The following is a 20,059-nucleotide window of genomic DNA, read 5'->3' on the forward strand; positions in this document are numbered from 1 at the left end:
CCACATTCATCAAAGCATTGTTTTTGTTTATGTTGATATCATGAAGCACAGAGAAAAGAGTACGGAAGAGGAGATTCACTCTCTGAAAGCATCTCTATCCCATATGCCTGTTACAGGAAGATGCTGTTTTGCTCTAATTGTATGTAATTAATGAACAATAATCAGAAAGATGTCTTCACTGTGAAATCATGATTTAGTTTTATTTTCTCCTATCATGTATAATTCATTAATCTCAGTACGCATTGTACACTTGTGCTAATGCTGAATGCAGAAGAGAGCGTTTAGTAACTACTGTTTAAGCTCACCATGCCTCTTAAGAATTTCTTCGGCACATTTCCAGTGTATTCCCTTACCATTCATTAAGTACTACTCATTAAGTACCTGCATTTGTAAATGCAAGGGAGGCCAGCTCAATCTCAGTTCCAGATAAGATGCCTCCAGACTGGCAGAATATATTGTCAAAGTGAGTTAATCAGGTGCTACAAAAAGCGAAGACTCAATTGGCTGCTAAAGGCAGGTCAGAGAGTGGAAGTCTAGGAATGACAAATACTAGTAACAGGGCCACCCCTCTGGGAATTCATTAACTTTGAAAGAGAACCATAGGGAAGGTAAACTGATTAGGAGATACCTGTTGATAGCTGAGATATGTGTGTCCATTGAGCACTCTGATATACATAAAACAATACAGTGGTACCTTGGGTTAAGTATTTAATTCGTTCGTACTTAACCTGAAACTGTTCTTAAACTGAAGCACCACTTTAGCTAATGGGGCCTCCCACTGCCGCCGTGCCGCCGGAGCACGATTTCTGTTCTCATCCTGAAGCAAAGTTCTTAACCTGAAGCACTATTTCTGGGTTAGCGGAGTATGTAACCTGAAGCGTATGTAACCTGAAGCGTATGTAACCCGAGGTACCACTGTACATATCTTTCAGCATCAGCGGATGATGAAGTGGAAGAAAGACTTGTGCAAAATTAGCCAATTGAAGCAGAAGAAAAAATGGTAGCTAAAAGAAAGTGTGAATGTCTGCACAGATTGAAGCACATTTATACATCCCTTGCTGGAAGTTCCTTTTACTCATGAGTAGTCCACCACAGGGTAGTGGGAATCCCACTCTAGTTGACAAATAAGTGGGTGGTGGTAAGGAGACAGCGTAATTAATAGGACCAGACACCCACTGCTAGTGGGCTACCTTTACTGGATTGGCACCATCCACCACAAGCACCTTTTGCTACACTGATGTGGATGAAGAAAAACGGAACGCAAAATTATGGAGTGGGGGAATCATCATGGAATCATTGTTTAAAAATATGATGGTCTTATATTGTTGTATTTATCGGCAGCAATGAAGGCTTACTTGTGGTTACTCATACTGGGATGCATGTATTGAAGTTTTTAAGAAATAACAGGTTTTATCCAGTTGGTGTCCTTGCACAACTGAAAATGCTTTTGATCAACTGGAAGGGATCCTTTAACAGGGGGAGGGGTGTAACTCTCTTTAAAAAAACAGTTTCAGGAGACACAGGGGCCTGCAGGGAAGAGGGGGAGATGCAAAAAGCCCTTCCCTCCTCTTCTATTTTCAGACATCTCTGCTGGAGCAATAGTACTAAGAGGATTGATTCTAGTCTTGTCTAATGAAATTAACAATTATTAGAAGCTGTTTTCCTTAAACTGACAGCCAAATAATCGGTATAGATGCATTTCTGCAATGCACACATGTTCTATGACTACAGTTATAGGATTTTCTTCCTTCTGCAAGATCTGTTGTGTTATTCGTCATGTTAGATTTTTAGGGGAAATACTGAATTTCAGGCTAAAAAATCTTAAAACCTCAAGTCCCATGAAAGGAGCCATAGGGTGGCTTGTTCTTCACATCCTCCGCTCTCCCCCAACTCTGCTGCCATGATCAATCTTGTTTTGCTTTTCCAAGCTGCTTTTAAGTTCCTAAAACAACCAGGAGATCAAAGAGGTGCAGTTTGACCCAAGACATCTTTTGCTTCCTTCAGATTGAGAAATGAAATATTTATGTTGCCCCGCATTTCACAAACATTTGAACTCTTCTTCCATTTCAGAACATTCCAGGATCTTTCCAAACAAATGGATGTATCCTATGGTACTGTCCGGGATTCTGCGGTTTATGAATACTTCAAAGCAAAAGGAACAAACCCTCTGGAGCAAGACAGCACCTTTGCTGAGTTGTGGAAGACTATCAGCAAGAATAATGGAGCTGATAACTGCGTCGCAAATCCCTCTGAAGGCATCCGGAAGGTAAGAATGTGGGCATCATTAATTTACCTCTAGGAGGTTTGTGTTTAATATTTTCATGGAGGATAAATCCGTTTGCTGTTCTGTAAAAGCAATGAACTGGCATTAAGAATTTTTAAATAGATTCAAAAAGAAACCATCTAAACCAGAGTGATTACATTGCCACTTATTCTTTCCAAGAAAGCTGCAAATCTGTTTGGAACGAGATTGGTGTGATTTTTTTGTATTCTCTCCCCCCCACCCCCTTCTGAACTGAAGCTTGCACTTAGGTGACAATCAAAATCATATTGCCTTTGATGAACCCACAGCAGGAGTCCAGAGAGCCCATTGTGAATGGCTATTGTTCTAATCCATTAAAACTTTCGTTACATCCCTTGTATTGTGAATTTCTGCTTCCTACCGTTTTCTTTTATATCGGCGAGGGTGTTAGTCCTTGTCATTTTATGTACTGAGTCAGTTGCTAAACCAGTGGTTTACATTCAAGCTCTGGTCTAAATTTGTGCTTGGAATTTTGGTGTAAAGATTTGCATCCCACCAAATATAGCTTCACAGAACCTTTGTGTGTGGAGATAATTGGGTGGATAATCTGGGGGCAAGACAAAGACAACCCCTTTCCATTTTTGTGAGTTGGGCGTTGGATCTGTCCTGGTTCATCTGTTCTCCCCCCAGAGCTTGCTTCACAGCACTCTGGAGATAAGAGGTTCCTTTTGCTCAGTTCTTTGTTTTTTAAAACAGGATTCACCTTGCTGAGCTGCAGCTTGGAAGATGAACATACTGTGGCTTTGGCTACACCTAGCTGGTACTCAGCTGAGCAATGCAGCTGCCAGGGCAGAACTGTTTTTTATTTTATTTTAAAAATATGCTGCACAGTAAGGGAATTAGGGACGTGGGTGGTGCTGTGGTCTAAACCACAGAGCCAAGGACGTGCCGATCAGAAGGTCAGCGGTTCGAATCCCCGCAACGGGGTAATCTCCCGTTGCTCGGTCCCAGCTCCTGCCAACCTAGCAATTCGAAAGCATGTCAAAGTGCAAGTAAATAAATAGGTACCACTCCGGCAGGAAGGTAAACGGTGTTTCCGTGCGCTGCTCTGGTTCGCAAGAAGCGGCTTAGTCATGCTGGCCAGCTCCCTCGGCCAGTAAAGCGAGATGAGCGCCGCAACCCCAGAGTCGGCCACGACTGGACCTAATGGTCGGGGGTCCCTTTACCTTTACCTTTAAGGGAATAAGAGGCTAATTGCCCTGAGACCTGTGGGCATAGGGCAATATACAAATTTAAGTCATTATCATTATCATCGTGGGACCAGGGCTTTGACTGGCCTGCTCACTCTATTCCCAACCTATGCAGAACATGGTGTAGCAAGGATTGCTTATCTTCACTGATACCATAGTATGCATTTGGATGTATATCTCAACTCCTGTCTTGGTGCTTATTGTTTCATGCAACTGGGTTTGCAGTTAGGCTGCATTGTATAGCTGCTTCAGGTGTCCAAGTCAAATGTCATTATGCATTCACCCATCCATACAACTTTTGTTGGTTTTGGAGATGTAATTCCACTCAGTCATGCATTCCTTCCCCCATAGATTGGTTAGATTGGTCTCAACTAGGGCCAGGGCCTTTTCAGTACTGGCCCTGACTTGGTGGAATGCTCTGTCACAAGATACTAGGGCCCTGCGGAACTTGACATCTTTCCGCAGGGCTGTTCTGCCTGGTCTTTGGATTGCACTCAGTCTGACCCTTATGTTTCCTTCCCCTTATGGTTTTGATCTATGGGCTACTATTAAAATGAGGCTGCATTTTAAATTGTATTTTAACCTGTATTTTAAATTGGTTTTCCCCCCTTTCTCTCCCCCCCATTATGTTTTTATTGTGATTTTACTGGTGTTAGCCACCCTGAGCCTGGCTCTGGTCGGGGAGGGTGGAGTATAATTATTATTATTATTATTATTATTATTATTATTATTATTATATCTCCTCTACCATATACGCTCACATAATTTTAAATGCCTTCAAACCTTTGTTGCTGTTGCTAGATTCAAGTGGCAGTTATTGGGTTCAACGATCAGAGGTGACTGGAAACCTCATCCTGAACCCTGTACTTTTGTTGCATTATTTATTTTAAGTGTCAGCTCAAAGCTGGCACATTTTGTCTATATGCCAGAAGGCAAAGGGATGTGTTCAGACTAGAGCAACAAAAGAGGAACCATCTGACTTCTATCCCTGTGGCAACTTGGAGACCCTTGTTATATGTGTACTTCCTAATTTCTCCTGTGCCTTATATATCAGTATGAATGGAGGATAGATGCCACTGGAAGAGCCAGTGTGGTGTAGTGGTTAAGAGCGGTAGTCTCGTAATCTGGGGAACCGGGTTCGCGTCTCCGCTCCTCCACATGCAGCTGCTGGGTGACCTTGGGCCAGTCACACTTCTTTGAAGTCTCTCAGCCCCACTCACCTCACAGAGTGTTTGTTGTGGGGGAGGAAGGGAAAGGAGAATGTTAGCCGCTTTGAGACTCCTTAAAAGGGAGTGAAAGGCGGGATATCAAATCTAAACTCTTCTTCTTCTTCTTCTTCTTCTACTTGGTAGTACTAGACAACAGATGCAGAGAATGTGGCACAAGTGCAAAACAGTGAAAACATCTTAGCCGTACCATGGCATCACTCTTCCCTTGTGCTAATGTCTCTTCTGCTAAAATTTCAGTAATTTTCTGGAAACACTCCCCCCCCCCCCGAGCAATTGAATTTAACCTCTAGCACTGCATGCTATGTGAGCAAAAATTCTGCTGAAATCAACAGGACAAAGAAATGCAACCTAACACTGCCTTTCTCTCCCCCGCCTCACCTCCTCTCGAAAGCCTGATTGTCACATTCATTTTTTGATGTTGAAAAGTTGCTACAATGTGACTTTCACCTTTTATTTCCATGTGATAATCTCTCCTGAATGTGCCCCCAACTTGCTGAGATCAGAGATTTGCCATGTCTTTGGGAAGCCACGGAAAGCTGTCATTCTGCAGGGCACAGCAAAGCGCAGAGCTCCTCACACTGTGTGCGCTCAAAAGAAATTTCTCCACATGAAAATCACAGGCAAAAGTCACATTGTAGGGAATTTACCATATCAAGGGTGAGTGTGAGAACTAAAGCACGCTCCGTCATTATATTGCATTAATGTAGACTCACCAAAAAGAAATGAAAAATGCAATTTGTGTATAAGGTTTAGATTCCAGTGCAGATGCTTCTACTCAAAATGCAGGTAGATGGTAGGCAATATAAAGCTCTCTAAGGATGTCCTTTCCTCTGTTTTCTTGCTTCCAGTATCCGTAGGCATTATGTTCCACATAATTATAGGAGCAGTGAGATTATTTAGTTTAAGGAGAAAGCCCTTAACATTTGTCTGACAGCTATGCAGAGCTGGTGTCAGAGGTCAGCATTGCTAGGCATTGAATTATTATTATTATTATTATTATTATTATTATTATTATTATTATTATTTTATTCCCATTGCCTGTCCCTAGAATCTACTGGTCCTGTTGCTTCTCCTCCTTGCTGTTCAGGGCTGTTCACTTTCAGAGTGAGCAAGGAAGAAAAGAAGCAATGAGAACATAAGAGAAGCCTGCAGGATCAGGCCAATGGTCTATCGAGTCTGGCAAGGTGTTCTCATAGTGGTCAGCAAGGTTCCTGTGGGAAGCCCAGAAGAGGACTCTCCCTTCAGTCTCCAGCAACTGTAATCTCAGTATGACTTGCCCTCTTGCTCTCTCTGGCAGGTGGTTTCATATGGGCACTGGGGGGAAGGCAAGTAAATGGGCAGCAGTAACACCAGCAAAGGAGACAAGATGGGCCTATTCAGAGAGGGCAGCCCAATGAAAACGACTTGCCCAAAAGACCCCCAAAACTTGAGATTTTCACTGCTGCTTTCTTTCATAATTCCCAAATGCCAAATAGAGAAATTTAAGAAATGGAATCCATACTGCACAACTTGGAGTGTCCTAAGTATTTGAACAACAGAAACCCTCAAGGAAATATCTTTCATTCATATTCTCCCCCTCCACACACACAGAAAGCGAGCACTTGGGACTTGTTCATTGATGAAGTTGTCAAAATTGTTAGGCTCCTTCCAAAATACAGAGAAGTTTGAAATTTCACGTATCGTCCTCTAACACATCTTGCTTACTAAAAAATTCTGTGAATTGAACACACTTACTTCCTGCTTGACCCAAATTTGGGTCCCCAGCCCAGCTGTTGTTGCACTGCAACTCCCATCATTCCTGACTACTCGTCCTGCTAGCTAGGGTTGATGGGAGTTGTAGTCCAACAACAGATGGGGACCCAAGTTTGAGAAACACTGGATCATTAAATCCTCTGAATTAGTCAATCGTTTGTCCCATGTACCAAAGGTAAAGGTTGGCATCACTTTTCACTTCAGGTTTTTCCTCTAAATACAAATGGGCAGAAATTACATCAGTGACTAACACGTTTTTCATTTTTTTTGGGGGGGGGGGAAATGATGAAAAGTCAAAACCCAGACCACCTACTTATGTTGCTTAAAAGATTTTGATGGGCAGAAAACAGAGGTAAATATCTGACACATCCCAGAAGTACTGCCATTCTTCTAGAGCCCTGTGACTTCAGTTGTGTTTGAGCAGCTATATCGATCTAACATCAGGGATTTTAAAAATGTAATACCCCCTAGGCAGTCATTCCCAGCCTTATCTATCACACATCTCACTCCATCCATGATAATGCTTCTCAGTGCTATAGCTGTCATTGTCCTATTGGAAAAAAATATATATCTATTTTTACAGTAGGAGACTTTTGCAAGATCAGCTTACTTCAATTTTTTAAAAATGGTATATACAACAGTAGCACATTTAACATTTCCTTCACCTTTTTGTCACTTTTCCATAAACATCAGTTTAGAAAGAGTGAACACTCACACAGCAGGGGGTGGGGTGGGGGTGGGAATCAATAAAAGTTGAACAAACAAACAAACGGCTGGGCAATGAGCCATCACCAGCGTTGTACTAAGATATCTCTCAAGTCACTTACTACTTCCCATGAAATCTCTATTGAAGCGACCCTTCGTTCATTTCTTCAGCCCCCCATAATTGGGCACAAACCCCCCCATTGAGTCTAAAGATGTACCAACCTGCCTTAGAGAAATTTAAATAGTTTTATCAGAACTGTTTTGCTTTCTCTCAATATCTCTTAGATCTGATTAACTTCAAATTTTGCTTTGAAATATGGGCAACAACCTGGGGAGAAGTGAGCCCACTGAAACCTCTTTTGGCTTTCCTGGAAATATCTCTGCTGTTTTGCCTGCAGAACACCATAAATCCCATTCGCTTTGGGCAAAACGCAGTGGCAACCGTAGTTTCCCCCCTGTTCGGAAGTGGGAAATAACTCCGGTGTAGTAGACTAGATGGTGCAGCGACTCAAAGTCAAGTGTTCCTTATCTCGTGGTTATCTTTTGCTGGCTGTCAGACAGGGAACGGCATGTGATTGGAGCCATGAGCTTATGTGGAGAAATCTTCCCCAGTGAGTGAAGGAGGAGCACATGACACATCACATGTCAGTTAAATCAAATTGAGATGCACATCCTTCACATGTCATAGCCCTGAAGTGGAAGGCTTTGTCCTTGGGGTTCTGCTTGGGAGAGTGAGTTTGTAATGTATGTCTTGTGCTACTGAACGTGTTCTGCATCATGAATTTGATTCTTGCACCATTGAACTTGGTTAGAAACTTCCATTGACTTTAATGAGCTTTAGATCATGCCCTGATACTCACATGCCCCCTGATTAGTTCACTTGCTGTCTGCTTTGCCATCTTCTGCCTAGGGGTATTGTTTTAATTAGCTGTGGTCTTTCTGGGTCAGGTGCATTAGTTTCAGACTTTTCAGCTCATTTTCTCATTACTGAACCCTTGGTGTGTGTGGTTTTTTGCCTCTGAAGCTACCGAAATAGGAGAAAGAACAAAGCTGGTTTTCCTCGAATGTCCTGCACTGCAAAAGCCATGCGGAAGCAGTATAATGCACATCTGCTTAGGAACCTTATGGAAAAGATCTAGATTACACGCTGCCTTAAGGTGCAACAATGTCACAGGCAGCTCAGACCCCAAAACGGCTAAAAGCTATATGTGTATGGAATCAGGGTTTTGCACGCATTGCCCTAGCTACACAGGAACTTTCGTTTTTGATTCCTCAGTCCTATTCTTCAAGGACTGAATATACTGCCCCCCTTTCGTGGCAAACAGCTGGTAATAGGATTACAGTTGCTTTTACAGAACTGCACACATACAGCCTCAGATGCTATGTATACCCTTTGTTGGGTGCAAAGAGTTCAGCTGCAATCTTCATATGCGTATGTCACCATTTAACATCCATCTATTATGTCGGATGCTGAATGCATGGATAAGAATATAAAGATACATATTTTATAACCTATTGCATAAACATCCATTTATTATGGATAGATTTATTTAACATTCATGTTTCAATGTCACACGGGCAAACTGGTTGAATACCAATGCATTCCATTTTGGGATTCCCTGTAGAATTGGAAAGTTATTTAAATGTATATGATAATATTGTCAAATTAAGTCTGATGCTTAATTTTCTGGCACAAATGGCTTTTTAAAATTGCGTAACTCGGTCTGCTTAGCCCCAAAGCTTGAACGGCAATGTAGTTCCATTCTAATACCTGGCTGACTTAGGTGCCCCATGATTAAACCCTGGCATAAGCCAGGCTTAATGTTTAATAACATTTTCAAATAAAATATAATGCTCATATTATATTTTCTTCATGGTTCACTGAGTGCTTTGGTTAAAACAGAGAAGTTGTTTGTGTCAAATACAATGCCTAGACATTATATATATTTTCAAACATAAATTAGCATTAGCAAATGGAAGCAACAGGGGAGATGTTTCCATGGATGGAAACTTGACATGCCATTGGACTTTAGTGGAGACTAATCTGAAATGTTAACTATAAAAAGCAAGATTTCTTATATTTTCATTGGACTAAGCTGCTTGCAATGAACTGCCATTTTCTTAAAGGCATGGGCAGGCGTTAAAGACCTAAAAGTTGTCGTACGAATCCAATCCCCACACTTTACCTGTTAATTAGACACAAGACAGTCATCAGTGTGAAGAGACATTTATATTAGAAAAGTAAATATCTGCCAAAAAAATAAATAAATCATGCACAGACAAATGGGAAGAAGCACCTTTCATGCTGTTTCTACCAGGGAGTTGTGAAATTACATCAGATAATAGAAGGAAAAGGCATGAAATGCCACCTTATAAAATAAAATTACTTGACAATGAGAAACGAAGAAAAATTCCACACTCATCTCAGTGGCAATTTGCAGGGCTGGCCAAAGGTGTTTTGCTTCGTGCTCCCATGACACATGCAGAAGTCGACTAGCTCAGCAGTTCAATCTTTCTTCCATTTAGGAGATAGGACAGCATCGTCCACCATAGCTGAAGGCAGCAGTTATGGGGCACACTTCGCTTTGTCCTCCGGTCCACTCCCTACTTCCAGAATCTGCCACCTGACGCAGTTGCCTCATTCTGCCTAATCGCAAGACTGACCTAAACAGTTTGCACATGATCACTAATTCATGTGCTTTCTATTGTCCTTTTAAAATGTCACTGTTGTTCCGATGTCGTAATCCACTACTTTATCTCTCAGGCTCATAACATTCAGTTTCCTTAGCAGTTTTGTGAAATGAACTTTACAAAGTATGTTTCTGGAAGCTTTAGGTAAATTTGAGCAATATGTTGTTGTTTTTTCAGGTAATCTAGCAGGTTTAAAAGGTTTTGCCTCATTGTATAAGCCTTGCAACTTCAAGTTTGCCTTGGTAGGTGCTTTAGAGTTTGTTTGGTTGTCTGAATCGTTTTACTATTAGGGAGGGTAGAGTCCCCCCCCCCACAACCCACTGCAGTTTTTAGGGTGGGCATACAGGTGAAGCCCACAGATATACTAAGGAACACCTTTAGAGAGAAGAGAGCTGATGTTCTGTATTGAAAAAGGACATAAGCATATGTGAGCCACAAGGTTTCTGATTCAAATACTGTTTTAATCAGATGCTCACTAGGGAAGTCTTAGGCAACCCACTACCTTTTAGCCTTGGCTCCCCATCTGCAATACAGAGGTAATAACAAGGTTGTTATAGGAATTACAGACATAATCTATGGGGAAATATTCTATATAATTGCTATTTAGTACTCATATTAAATAGTCATAATTACTGTACTAAAGCTAATTCTTTAGTTTACGCATGAGTTCAAAAATATTAGTGTGAAATCTAGCTGATACAATTGTTCAGCATTATTTTTTTCTGATAAAGAGAAATTCAAGGGTTTTTGGGATTTCACACATCATTCATTTGAAAGCAGTTAAGAAGTAGCAAATTTATTTAGTACCTTTCTTTTTGGGGGTGGGGCTCTTGGATGCCAATATCTCACAAATCCAGCACTTTCCCCATGAGGTTCCATATTCTGTATGGATTTAAGCAGTGAATTTGCTTCTTGACTTCCAAGTAATTTTGTTTTATAAATTACTGCTTCAGCCTTAAGTATTTGAGGTGGCATTTTATGCCTTTTGATGTCATTTCAGAAATTTCTAGCGGAAACTATATGAAATACCGTATGCTTTTTTCCCATTTATCTGACGTTTTTATCAATAAAACACCCCTTCCCTTTCCCCCCTTTGCACATTAGGCTGTCTTCCTGTCACATCCAATCAAACAGTAACATGCAGGCACACATTTGATCAAAAGGTGATAATTTGCAGAATCTAAAATATAAATACCTAAGAACTTTCAATTTCAAAGCGGGGGAATGAGAATGTCTTCTTCATGCCTACCACACTGCTAACTGAGGAAAGAGAGGTGTTTTCTCTGTGTGTCTGAAAAATTGACATAGGGGACATGAGAAACCCTTATTTAGGGGTGTGAACAGGATTTTCTGGGCCCAATATACTGTGGATTGGGCTCTTTGCTACACTTGCTGAAAAAAATGCACATAAAATTTGCATGCATATGTCATATGCAAATTTGTACCCTCTTTTGCAGGATATAGCCATAGAAGGAGGAATAAAATGGCTACTTGTAATCATATTTTGCTTCCTTTAAACAGAGTGATGCATCATTCGACTATAAAGGGACTTTTTCTGGGTCTCCCCTCTACCCTGAAAAGTAGTACAGCTCCAGTGCTTAAACCAACCTTCATCTGGCCTAATTATCCCATTTTTGAATGCATAAGACCCACTTGTGTTCAACTGAGCTCCCAGTTTGCTGTGCACAAAAGATCCTCTCACTATGAACCCCATTAAACACACAGATACTTATTTTTGAATAGACATGTATACCATTGCACTGTAAGCTAACCATACACTGAGTTTTTAATAAGTGCCTGGAGTTGTCTAAGCATCTTTGCATATATATTTTTTCAAATTTTGGAGTGAAGGGATGGGTGACATCCAGCTGGGGACACACACACACTTTTAGGGAGTATTGGATCTCAAACTGTAGAAATTCCAAGAAATAGAAAAGGATAAATAAAAGTGTGGGGGTGAGGAATATTGCAGCTGTTTATGACCTCAGGATTTCCTGTTTCCTGGTATCCAAACACCTCACTTGTCAATCACAGTTCTTATTTCACTCTGGCAAAAAGCACTGAAAGGCAGGAACGGCCATACTGGTTCATCTGCCAGCACATTTTGATTCTTAACCTCCTTTACAGGAGACCAATCAGCTTACTTTAAAAAATAAATAAAAGCTCAGAGTCTGATGCTTTTGCTGTCTGTGGGCTTGGTACATCTGCACCCCCACACCCTCTTTCAACAGACCTGTCCTAATCCCTTATTGACTAAAATGTTTACTGAAACTTTATGACTTCTGTCTAAGTTCCTTGAATGTTTTACCTAGAGAAGTAGCTATGAATTTTACTCCAGATGTTGTTCTTGCGACATTTTGGTAGAGCAGTAGTAAAGACATCTAAAATTATGGTCGCAATCTTCTGTTTAATGTTAAAGTGGCAGAGGATAGTTGAAAATGATCTATTTTTATTGTGCAGGCTAGAGTCCTTTATAAGCTAAAACCTTCGTTATTGATATTGAAGGGGCCAGTAAGCTTAATGGCTGCAATCCAGCACAGAGTTAGGCGCACTTAAACCTGTGGATTTAAAGGGGCTTAACTGTGTTTATTGTGCTGGATTGTGGTCTATTTTGTTTCTCTGCCATATTCTCAGTGCAGCCCTCAGTACTGCAGTGCTATAAGACAGGAAGAGAGAGGACAACCTCACGGCTTCCTTGTTTTGAGACGCAGGCTGGAAAGCTTCTGAGAACGAAAGGGAGACATTCCGCCTAGGACACATTCAGCTGGTACGGCAGAGGCTGGAACAGCAGTATTCTTCTCCGGGCATTGGCTTGTAATGGAAATGGAATGCCTGTGGATGATAATATTTCCCCAAGCACCTATGGTGCAAATAGGAGGCATACTGTAGATAGGGACTATCATTCCTGTCAGCAGATTGCAGGCTCAAGAGAGCTGGTGACAGTAAAAGCCCTGAAGCAAGAGACAGATACAAAATAGATGAAGTAAACATGTCTGGTGCAACCTTGTCTCTCAGGTTACATTTGCTCCTGGTTTTGTCTCTATTTAGAAATAACACAACTAAAGCCATGCTATGCTAGTGGTTCATAGGCAGGACTGGGCCTATTTATCACCCAAAGCTATAGGTGGCCAAATTCTAGGACACCACTGGCAGACTAAGAGGGGTTTGTGGCACACCCGGATAGGAATAGCACGGTCTATTCCACAGGTGGTGGGCATGTCCCCAAATAATAAAAAAAAGGGGACATGATCTATGAGGAACTAAAAAAATGCTAAAACACACATTTTTAAAGAAACCTGAAGCTTTCATATTAGGCATTCTAACAATAAGCATCCCAAATGAAAATAAAAGAATGTTTCTTTACGTGACAACAGTGGCTAGAATGCTACTGCGTGTCGAGGTCCCCAAGCCACCCCAAATAACTCACACATCACACGGAATTTTTGTTTAAGGTTTTTGGCATAATTTTGGCCACAGCTTTATTAAAATACAAAAAATGTGAGTGGTTGCTTAGGCATTGGTTGCGACTATCTGCCCTCAGTGGGGACAGACTGACATTTTGCAAGCCTGCGAAAGTCAGAAAAGGGGAATACATTTTGGGGATAGCGACGGAGCAGGGAACCTGCCCTCAGCCCTCCCCAAATGCAACCAGGGGCTCTTGCATGGCCTTAGCCCCTTGACAGGGTTCGGACAAAAGCAATGGTGAGCCCCTGTATTCCTTTAACGGAATACCCTTGCAGCAGCAGCATTAGAGGGGCAGGCACAGCCAATCCATGCCCCTCAACCAACCAAACCATAAACCAGTGCCTAACCGCAACCTTACAAGTTGTGACGATTTGCTACGCAGTAAGCAAAAACCAAATGGCACCAGCCAATCAGCCAGATGGACAAAATTCCTACCGGGCCCCAGCCCCAAGAGCAGACGATCCCATGACAGGCATAGCAAAGTCAATGCGAACAACCCTAAATATGGGGGGGGGACGGGCAATCCGATGCACGGAGCGAAAAGAGGAAGCTCTACGCTTCGTGCAGGGAGTTTTAACATTTCTGGCTGTCAATCACAAAATGGCAACATTAACTTCTTCCCAACAAATCACAACAGTGGCCAATGATCAATTAGCCCGCCCCACAACTTTGGAGTGTCTTGTTGGCCCCCACCGCAACACGTGCTCTCCATGAAGGAGAACACGCTATAGCAACATACTGGAAAAGTGAGTTGATACCAACAAAAGACGAGTGGCAATTAAAGTTGTGAGAGTATTGTACCTCAAACTAGCCAAAATGACAGAACTTACAAGAGATCACTCAGGCGACAAGTTAAAAAAGGAATGGGATTGCTTTAAAAACTACCTGATAAAGTATGGTTCCAAAAACAATACTTGGTTGTGCTTAGATTAATCTCACAGATATAATAGAAAAAACTGATTTTAATAAATGAATACAGAATATTTGTCACTTAAGAGTAGTGTTGAAGCAGCAAAGAGATAGAGGGAAGTCAACTAATATAGCAGGGATTCAAACTAGTTTTCCGGAACAGAAAGAAAGTGACTGTAAAGAGAGAAAGAAAAGAAGGATTACAAATGTAATTTCTTTCTGAGAACCTGGCGTATAGAATATTCAAATTACTGTTTGTATCCTTTGAACAATTTTGTGTACTTCTCTAATTCTTTTTTTATTATTATTTATCTTTTTTATTTTTTATACTTTTTATTTTTTGTGGGTTTTTTTCTTTTTCTTTTTGAATATTTGGAAGTAAAGTTTAATTCATGCTTTCTCTGTAATTTTTTAAAATGCAATAAAGATAATAATAATAATACAAAAAAAGGAGTAGGATGGTCTACAGAAGAAGAGTTTTGAAGAAGAGTTTGGATTTGATATCCCGCCTTTCACTCCCTTTAAGGAGTCTCAAAGCGGCTAACATTCTCCTTTCCCTTCCTCCCCCACAACAAACACTCTGTGAGGTGAGTGGGGCTGAGAGACTTCAGAGAAGCTGCCCAAGGTCACCCAGCAGCTGCATGTGGAGGAGCGGAGACACGAACCCGGTTCCCCAGATTATGAGACTACCGCTCTTAACCACTACACCACATTGGCTCTCTACAGCCTATACTTGTGCCTGCCTCTCCTCTGCTGTGTTGCCATTTGCTCTCCGGCACAATAGGCTAGGGGCAAAACCACAGTGAGATGCAGAGGGGTGCATACACGCTGTAAGCTATAAAAGTGCGGTGGTGATCTCTTAGACTGCAGATCTGGCAAATATCGCATTTGCCCAAAGGGAAATGTGATAGTCGCCAGAGGGAAGGGCTGTAAGTCCAGTGGTAGAGCATCTGCTTTGCATGAAAAAGGCCCCAGGTTTGATCCCTGGCTTCTCCAGGGAGGGCTGGGAATATTCCCTGTTTTGAAAAAGCCAGTCAGTGTGGTCAGTAATGAGCTTCCAATGTTCCTAAAGCTTTGGACAACAGTGGACACTTTTGCCCAGGTCTGCTCATTTCAGCCAGAACTCAGTCTTGGCACCTCTCAGGTGGGTGCCATTGCCATTATAAGAAAACAAGGGAGGTGTTCATGGTGAGTTCTGGCACGTCTTTTTCTAGACAAATAGTACTGCTATTGTCTGTTCCTCACAACTTTATCAGTATTAGCCACTCTTGTCAGGTTCAGAGGATATAGCTGTGGAAACCTTGACCATTTTGCTCAGGGAAAGAAGTAGCATGTCACCTTCTTCCTGCAACAAGTTGTCCCAGTTCCAGATGTGTTTCAGATCCATCAGGCTGGGGTGACAAGGAAGACACGCAGGCACTGATGCTCAGCCATAAAGGCTCCTTGGCTTAGCAGGGAGGCTTCAGATGACCACCCGGATATTACATTGTTCTGTTGGTGCATTCATGTTTATGCCATTAGCAATTATCTTGTCACAATTCCATGCACAAACATAGAATTAAACGGAAGTGTATGTCATATATACTGCATCAAGACTGAACAGTTTTCATCTTGGTTTTGCTTTTTGGGACTCCTGGTCTGGCCTTCTTGTTCTCTCCGTGATATTTAACAAGGACCACCTTTGATTCAGTAGGTGTTTCAAGACCAAATACTTGACAGCTTTACTTCCCTGTTTAAAGGCTAAGAACCTGATTTTGTTTTCAACATTCTGTCATTTTTTCACTCCTCACTTTTATCTTTTGAAATGCCATCAAAGTGTTCAGCAAATATTTGTGACCAAGCATCTTTAAGGGAAGGTAGTCTAATTACCGTTTGCCTAGATCTCTAAAACAAAGTTGCTAATCCTTAGTTCACCCCTCCCCCATTTTTTCCTGCTTCCCTTTAAGATCCTACCAATTTTGGTGGTGCCAGCTAGTGGGGTGGGGTGGGGTGGGGAGGAGGGATAGTCCTGGGGTGGGCACCCTAAAGCAGATGCAAATCACCCCCCTCCTCAGTCATCAGATCTATCATTTGATGAGCAGAAAGGGGTTGATAAACCCTCCCCCTCAGCTAATCTGCATGGCTCTAAGTGTGTGTGCATGCACAAGAGTTTGGGGTGGCCACACCCACCACTGGAATGAGGGACCTGGAGGGTTGACCAAGGGTCAATGACCCAAAAAAGATTTGCTGTTGGTTAAAGGTGGAAGATGATAAACAGCTGGAATGGGATTTTCCTCTACAGTGGTACCTCTGGTTATGTACTTAATTTGTTCCAGAGGTCCGTTCTTAACCTGAAACTGTTCTTAACCTGAAGCACCACTTTAGGTAATGGGGCCTCCTGCTGCCACTGCGCTGCCAGAGCACGATTTCTGTTCTCATCCTGAAGCAAAGCTCTTAACCTGAAGCATGATTTCTGGGTTAGCAGAGTCTGTAACCTGAAGCGTATGTAACCTGAAGCGTATATAACCCGAGGTACCACTGTACGGGGGGGGGAGAGGGAGAGAGAGAGGGAGTGTAGTACCCTGCTTGTGGTTAACGCTTAGCTGGAATGAAATATTCAACGCAGCAATAGAGAAATTAAAATAATAATTTGTCAGACAAATAAATGATAGGCACAGTGGTATATGGTTACCAAAACTCTGCCCCCTCCAGCCCTGATGGCCAGCACTTATATTTCCTCAACCCAGTCCCCTTGCTCCTCCTTTGGCTGCCTCTGTCCAATCAGCCTGGTTGAAATTCCTATTGGCTGTTTGCTAGAACCAATCATAAAAGATACACCCATTTCCTATTACCTTTTATGGGAGACAAAGAACTATATTTCCTTCTATCCATAAATGGCAGACAAGTAGCCATATATCTTACATTTGCCTCGACAAGGCACCTTAATTACCAGATCACCTTTTGCCCCTGTTGCCCCTGCATTTCAAAACAAATGACTAAAACAAGTGGCTCGTGGTATTAAGTTCTATCTAAACAGAAATCTTGGGTTCACATTCTCACACACCATCAATGAAATAAGAATCTAACATAAGAATCTAACATTTCTTACTTTCTAAATCCTTTGTCTATTACATTAAGCCAACAAATATCATACATAACATAAATAGCTTTTTAGAAGGAAAAGGCCCTTTCCCAGCCAGCTGCTTTTGTTGATTCAAGCCAGCAGAGCCAGCGAAGTTCAGAGGAATTTGGCCACCCTCCAGGTGCCCGGCTTGAATCCTTGTTGACCTCCTGTCTGCGACTCCCGGCAAGACCAGGGGAGGTCTCCAATCGGCGATTCTTCCCAACGTGAAGAAGAACACACCATTCCTCCCCCTCCCATCGCCGGGGGGGGGGGAAGAGACAGACAGAAATATATTTACATACTTTTATTCCTGTCTTTCCAGCAGTACAGAGAAAACATGTCTGTACTCTCTCATCCCAACTGCAGAGAGAGAATAACTCCACCCATGTACTTCCAGTACAGGGTCATGTGCCACTCTGAGCTAACATCCGGTGCTCAGTGCACCGAATAGACCGTCCCTGGTTCCCACGGTACAGTCCCAAAACAACAGCTTCCTGTTTACCATTCCAGCCATCTGGAGCTCGCTTCTGCATTGCTCCTTTTTCGTAACAGCTTTTCCTATTAGTTCTTAAACCTTAGGAAAATATGGCTCTTTGTCTGATGGGAGGCACATGGTATTATTTTCTGTTAAACAATAAATCTTACTATTTACCAACTCTTAATTAGTGTTTTTGCAGCTTGATTGTATTCTATAATATGTAGGGTCAGTGTAACATTTGCTCCCAGCCTGTAATTCCTTTTTACAACTTTGAGAAACTTGTCTCCTGCTACTGCTATAAATCAGGGGGACCCTTGTCCAGGAGAGCAGAAAGATAAACAACTGAAAAAAAGTACTTAGCCAGCTGGTTTCTGGCTGGCATGAAACATTTGCAAATATATCTTTAAGCTCATTTTAAAATACAGGCCTTGATCAGATGCCTCAGGAGGGAGGGAGGTGGCAAAGATATTCTGGTTTTATATTGGTTTTTACTGATATGGTTTTTCGCCAATGAATTTTAAAAACAGTGGTTCCGTGAGTGAGTGGACTGACAGTTCTCTTTTGGAGTCTTCTGACGCACTGCACAGAACTACATTTCCCAGAGTTTCTTGGGGAAAGGAAATTAAATGATTAAATCATAGTAAGAGCCAATCTGAACATTATGGTAAAGACAGGTGCTGTGCATCTGGTTCCCCTGCAATGACTAACAGAACCTGTCTCATAGGTCAAATTTCTGTGCTTGCCTGTCATCAGCAAGTGGAATCAAGGAGATGCCTTGTGTTGTGTGATGTCAGGACACTGTGTGGCTTCTACTGCATGTTAAAGAGACTGATTCATATAGCAGCAGTTTTAGCACTTGGCATGTGATTACAATAACAACTAATTTGGTCCCCAATTCCTGATGTAAATTTGCAGAACCATATGCAAGAGAGAAAAAACCACCCAAAAGAAAAAGAAACATCCATATGCCTTTTTTGCGGGGGGGGGGGGGGTTTGTTCTTATTTAATTACACATTCAAAATTATTGCTTCCCTGAACCTGATGAGAAAACAGAAATGATCTAAACTTCCTTTTAATAGCTTGGGAGCCTGCATTTATGATTACTCATTTATTTGCATTAAATTCACCAGCCCATCTGTTCCACTGTGCTTTGTACATTCACTGGAGACTTAAAAACATATTACTTAAATGTATTAGGAAGTCAATGATTACTTTAACCAAGCAAAGCGATCGGGTTTCTTCTCCCTGAATTCCCATCCAGAGACATTTCTTACATCTTATGTTAACGAAAATGATTTACATTCCTCATGCGCACAGCATGCAGTCACTGTTTGGAATCCCAATTAGAGCTGACATTTGCGGACGAGAGATGTGTAGGTGTGTACTAATATAAGTAAATATTAGCCACAAGTGAAACTCGTGGGAGAATTCGGTTCCTTTAGCCTACGATGTCACAAGAGAAAAGCTTCCTTAGAATAACTAAACTTCTGATAGTTGAAGCACGCTACTCTTTTCTGAAATAAAATGAGGCTTGTTTCATTCTTTCACCGGAAAAGTTTTACTTTGTAACAGGAAAAAAGCACACCACAAAATTTAATGAAGAATTAAAGAGCGTTATTGAATCTATTAATTTTAACGAAGTGTAAATATAAAACATTTACACTTCCCGCACCTTCCAGGTAGTGACGGGTGAACTAGCCTTGGCTCAATTCCAAATTGGCTTGGCATTCTTAGATGGTATTTTGAAGGAGTTGTGTGTGTGTGAGAGAGAGAGAGGATGCAGGAAGCTTGCTTATTTTCAGAAAGCTCCCTCTCAGCTTATAATGATGGATTTCAGATATGGATGGTAGTCAGCCGCCACATCTCTGCGGAAAAGCAATTGGGAGAATTGACCCAAATAATAAAACTGACCCCAAACAGACTTGTAAGTTTTAGTTTCACTTGCTATTTTCAAATAGCACCTCTATTTTCAGTAAGTTTACAACTCACCCTCAAGATCTTGGGTGTTTTTCCCCAAATTACAGTGAAGCCCACTAAGCCTGGTTTTTAAGGCTCCAGGAAACTCTGCTGCCCCTGTAGATAAGCCTTCGGAATCAGGGAGTTATCTGAACCAAAGGAGTCCCTTTATATATGCTCTGTAAGGACTCCTCCTACCCCATATGATAGGCAAGAATGCTGCCCTAGCACCAATCCCAGATCTAAGGTTAGTTGCATGGGCAGAGGGAAGGCTTACAA

General features: G+C 41.8%; 1 protein-coding gene across 4 annotated transcripts in view; it reads left to right on the plus strand.

Annotated features, from left to right (window-relative positions):
• Positions 1-20,059, plus strand: part of GRID1 (glutamate ionotropic receptor delta type subunit 1) — a 709,085-nt gene that overhangs the window by 662,889 nt on the left and 26,137 nt on the right. For all 4 annotated transcript variants that reach the window (XM_053388290.1, XM_053388291.1, XM_053388292.1 and 1 more), the window contains exon 13: positions 2,071-2,266. In XM_053388290.1, the coding sequence (XP_053244265.1) occupies positions 2,071-2,266 (196 nt within the window). The remainder of the gene's footprint in view (positions 1-2,070; positions 2,267-20,059) is intronic.

The sequence above is a fragment of the Podarcis raffonei genome, chromosome 5 (genome assembly GCF_027172205.1).
Source record: "Podarcis raffonei isolate rPodRaf1 chromosome 5, rPodRaf1.pri, whole genome shotgun sequence".
NCBI lineage: Eukaryota > Metazoa > Chordata > Lepidosauria > Squamata > Lacertidae > Podarcis > Podarcis raffonei.